The following is a 5,012-nucleotide window of genomic DNA, read 5'->3' as shown; positions in this document are numbered from 1 at the left end:
CACTCACCCTCACCCTGTCCCCAGACACCGCGGCCGCATTCGCCCTCACCCTGTCCTCAGATGCCACGGCCTCACTCAGCCTCACTCTGTCCCCGGACACTGTGACCACACTCACCCTCATGCCCAGTTCTACGTTCTCGCCACCGTACACCTCCATGCCAGGGTCTAGCAGCCCGATGTCTCCGAAGTACTCGCGGTCCACCACGAAGGAGCAGCCGATCATGGCCGGGGTCCTGGGAGGCAGAGATGGCGGCGTGAGGACCTCGCTGTGCAGGCCTGAGCCCTGCCTGCGGGGCCATGAGCCAGGAGAGCCTGGGAGATCCCGCCACCCCTCCCTGCTGTGCCTCCTCCCTGCGCACTCAGGTCCCTGTGCCCAAGGTGAGGGGCTGCTGCTCCTCCAGCTGTCAGGACTTGAGTCCCTGGAGCCTGGTGAAGCACTCAGCCCAGACAGCGTCCAAACACTGAACGCCAATAGATGACAGAAACTGCATTGAATTCAGCTTAGTGTAGAGGTTTAAAAAAGAGGATCAGTTGGCTCACGCCTATTATCCCAGCACTTAGGGAGGCTGAGGCAGGAGGATCACTGGAGCCTGGGAAGTTGAGGCTGCAGTGAGCGGCTATTGTACCACTACACTCCAGCCTGGACAACAGAGTGAGATCCTGTCTCCCCCTCCCCTGAAAAAAGATCCGTTTACCTAATGATGTTGCCTTGAACATCATTTCCCAAGCTCGAGTGAGTCACTTGCCCACCTCCCCCATGCTTCATCCTAACTGTGTATCAGGAACCACGGCTGCACTGGGCAGTTGCATAGGTTGTGCACTGCTCAACTCCACAGAACCTTGTCAATGGCAGACTCTGAACACCACAGCTTGGAGCTGCAAGTACACAGCCTGTGTAGCTACGTGTAACAGATTGCCAGCTGTACTACGCTTCCTGTAATAATTCTAAAATGTCAGCTGACTTAGCCTGGCCCCATCTCTGTGAAATCATGCATTGGTATGCTAGTTTTATTTTTTCTGATATGTATTGAGAGTGCCTTGGAGCTGCAAATCCCCCAGGAAGAGGCCGCATGGACAGCAGTGGTGAAGGCAGGATCTGCAGAGTGGAGTGGGAGGATAAGCTGGTGTGCCAGTGTGGCTGATGCCGCGGGCTCATTCATTCATCCCTCTTGGCTTTCTACTGGGTGCCTGGAAGGTGGCAGGGATTGAAAAAGAGGCAAGAAAAGCACATCACCAGCAAGGAGCAGGCAGAGTCTGTGTGTTGTAAGGAAGGAGGAACTTCTCATCTTTGCTGAAATATTTTGCCTCAAAACAATTTCCATGTCCATGGAGGGCTTCATTTCTTCCGAGGCCTCAGGAGCTGTCAGAGGAAGCAGCAAAGCCTCAGGCTGTCCCCAGATGCCACGGCAGGCCGGCCAAAGGCCCCTGCAGCCACGGTCAAGGCCAAGGCCGCCCTGCAGGCCTTGAGCTTCTCCGATCCTCCTCTACGTGTCAGTGCATTCTTCCATAAAAACAACAGCAAAAAGTTGGCCTCTGTCATAATTTAAAAGAAGCAATTCTGTCCCCAACGACTTAGCCGTCAGGAATAAATGCCCATCAATTGTCCAAGAATAACAGGAGCATTAAAAAGAGATTATCCTTTTCTTTGTGCAAACATCCAATTTGTTCTGTCATTAGATTTCGGCCACAAACCTAACAGTGATGAAATTTTAATACCCTTTTTGATTTTTAATAGCAACGTTTGATTGGGTAAGTTATAGCTCATCGCTTACGACAGGTATCTCTCCCGTTTTCTTAACAACCACAATCATCTCGGGGTGATCTCTGATGAAGTGAAGAGCCAGCCAGATCCTCTGCCACGTCTGTTGTAGGGTAGTGTCGTTTCATTATTGCTCAGGGTTCTAAAATAAACTCACGAGACAAGGGAGGCAGCACCAGCTGGAACCGGATTGACCTGCCCGAGAAATGCCTGCGGTGATTACGGAAAAAGGCAGGGCGGAGGGTTCTGAGGCTCGCGTGGGAGTGCCTGTCACCGTGGAGACAGCCTCCCCTCGGGGCGGTTCTGCCGCACGCGGGGCACAGGGGTGCAGGGTGGAGGCCCCAGGTCCTGCCTGCTGGAGCTGCTCTGCCCAACGCCCGCGCCCGCCCTCCGGTTCTCAGCTTCCGGGGCCTTAGTCCAGCCGGACGCCTCTCGTTCTTGTTAGCATCAGAAGTGAGTCAGCCAGGCAGCCACGGAGGGACAGGTGGATACATGGAGAGTGGCCCATCCAGGCTGTGGACCGCGATTCCGGTGGAAGGAGCGAGGCTGACACAGGTTGAGATGTGGAGGAACCGTGGAAACGTGGCACCGAGGGCAGGGAGCCAGGTGCAAGAGGCCGCCCCCCGTCCGCATGCAAGGAACAGAAGAGGCAAGTCCACGGGGGCAGGAAGTGGATCGTGGAGGCAGGGGCTGGGGCGGGGGAGGGGAGTGGCTCCTAGTGGGTACGGGGTCCCCATGGGGAGGGAGGACAATGATTTCGAACGAGATGGAGGTGGCGGCTGCGTGACACTGTGATGGTCTAAACGCTGCTGAGGCACGCACTTTAGTGTGGTTAATTTATGTTATGTGAGTTTCACTAAGGGCCCATTGAGTGCTCTGATCCTCCACAGACCCTGATAACAAGAAAAGCCATCGTGGCCGGGCACAGTGGCTCACGCCTGTAATCCTAGCACTTTGGGAGGCCAAGGCAGGTGGATCACCTGAGGTCAGGAGTTCAAGATCAGACTGGCCAATGTGATGAAACCCCATCTCTACTAAAAATACAAAAAATCAGCTGGGCGTGGTGGTGCACACCTGTAATCCCAGCTACTTGGGAGGCTGAGGCAGGAAAATCACTTGGACCTGGGAGGCGGAGGTTGCAGTGAGCCAAAATCACACCACTGCACTCCAGCCTGGGCGACAGAGAGGGATTCCGTCTCTAACAACAACAACAAAGGCTCAGCTCATGCCTACGTAAGATGGCAAGGAGGCAGTGGGCGCTGCCCGTGTGGGTGGAGTCGGGACCCACGTCCCCGGAGGCCCACAGTGGGCCTGTCGTCTGCACACGTGCACAGGGAGGCCTAGTGAGCCAAGTGTCCGTGAACCTGGGATAGGGACGTAAACAGCAGAGCATGTGTAAGACACAATCCACGGAGAAGCTGAGACAAGGGCACCGGAGCCACGTCCTTCCACACGGAGTTCAGAACACGTGGAGAATAACGCACACTGAAACCTCGCTGTGCAAGACCCACGTGGTGACCAGCACACGGTACATGTATGTGCAGATGTGCGAGCCACAAACGCATGGAAACATCACCTGAGAGCTTAATTATTTACATTTCTTTCACACTCATTTGGTTTTATGAATTTCAGTCAATACAATTTTAACTTTGGTTTCAGTCAACACTTGCCATCTTCAATCAGAGGCACTGAAACGAAAAGTTAAAATTAAAACTGGGGTACATTAAGGGTGGAAAGCGCAGGAAGGCACGTCCAGTTCACGGCGCGGGTTCGGGACAGGAAGCTGTGAAACAGGCCGGGTGCTCTGCGTCTTGGGGGCTCCCAGCATCTGCTTTCTGGGGAGGGGTGTGGCCGCTTTCGTTTCTGTGTGGCTTGTCAATGGGGTTGGGGTCGCTGACTCCTTAAATCCTTGGAGCGCAGGGCCGTGCAAGCCCAGCTCTCAGAGGGGACTCCTCCAGCGCTGCGGGATCCTGCTGGGGCCTCCGGGCCCGCACCACCCTCCCAGGTCCTCTTCTGAGCGGGAGAGGTCTCCGGGAGAGCACACTCTTCTTTGTTCCTTGGATGAAGGAGAAAATCAGGGTCTCCCCCCCGCAGGCCCAGCCCCCGGCAGGCAGGGCTCTGCGAGCTGGAGGCCCCTGGGAAATGGAGGCAGTGCTTGGGGTTCCAGAGCTTTGGAGGGAATTTCCGAGTGATTCTCCGCTGGGCAGGCCTGATGTCAGCACAGCCCTTGATCCTGGAGGGGCTGGTGGCGTATCAGCAGCCTCTGGGCACCTACAGCCTGGGGCCCCTCCTCCTGGAACACGTGTCCCCAGGTGTCCTCTGAAGTCACACCTGAACCAGCAGCCCCGATGAGGGCCAGCTCCCCCGGCCACCCCCACCTGCCAGGCTGCCAGTCCTTCCCACGTTCTCCCGCCTTGCTCACGTGTTGGAGGCGCCAGGTCTTAACTGGGATCCCAGGAATCCTCCGGGATGAGGATGGTCCCCAGCGTTTGTCCCGGGAGAAAGGAGCAGGGGAGCGGCAAGAGGAATAGAACAGGGTGGAGGCCAGCAGGGCAGCCACCTCCACAGGCCCAGGCAGCGAGGCCACACTCCTGCCCAGGACCGTCCCATTGACCGGCTCAGGTGCTTCAACTCTGCAGAGAGCAAAGAGGCCTCCGAGGACGAGCCACAGGCGGCTGTGAACGCAGGAAGGGCAGAGTCCCAGGCACGTGGGCGCCTCCCGCAGCCGCATGCCTGCTGTGACGGAAGGCCCTCCTGTCCTGCGGCCACCGACACTGACATTTAATGTTATTTAAAATCTGTGTCTAAGAAGGCAGAGAAGCACGTGCCACGTTTTAGAAAGAGTTTGCATCCACAATGGGAAAAGTGAAAGACTGTTCGTACTTAAAAAGTGAGGTGGCTAGCCCTGCACCTGAAGGTCCATTCCCCAGAGAGATCACGGAAACGCCGTCCTGGAGCAGGGCCCCCTTCCTCTGCCCGGGGCGAGCATGTAAATGTCTTGGCTCTGCGGCCAGAAGCCTGGGTGGCAGCCACTCCACTCTGCGGTGATATGCAAATGAGAAAACATGGCCATGTGTCAATAAAGTTTTATTTACAAATACAGGACTGTGGGCCATGATTCCCTGACCCCTGCTGTACATCCTTGAAAATGCCCTCCACTGAGGCCAGGTGTGGTGGCTCACACCTGTAATCCCAGCACTTTGGGAGGCCAAGGCAGGCAGATCACGAGGTCAGGAGATCGAGACCATCCTGG

The 5,012-nt window shown here is 56.2% G+C and overlaps 1 protein-coding gene across 1 annotated transcript in view; it reads right to left on the bottom strand.

Annotated features, from left to right (window-relative positions):
- LOC105541283 overlaps nucleotides 1-5,012 on the bottom strand; it is a 56,307-nt gene that overhangs the window by 29,908 nt on the left and 21,387 nt on the right. The window contains exons 5-6 of the mRNA XM_011982230.1: nucleotides 4,138-4,434; nucleotides 116-233 (exon numbers count right to left, since the gene is read on the bottom strand). Of these exons, the coding sequence (XP_011837620.1) occupies nucleotides 116-233; nucleotides 4,138-4,434 (415 nt within the window). The remainder of the gene's footprint in view (nucleotides 1-115; nucleotides 234-4,137; nucleotides 4,435-5,012) is intronic.

The sequence above is a fragment of the Mandrillus leucophaeus genome, unplaced genomic scaffold, assembly GCF_000951045.1.
Source record: "Mandrillus leucophaeus isolate KB7577 unplaced genomic scaffold, Mleu.le_1.0 Scaffold237, whole genome shotgun sequence".
Lineage (NCBI taxonomy): Eukaryota > Metazoa > Chordata > Mammalia > Primates > Cercopithecidae > Mandrillus > Mandrillus leucophaeus.
The sequence above is the reverse complement of the archived record's forward strand: the minus strand, read 5'-3'. Positions and strand labels throughout refer to the sequence as shown.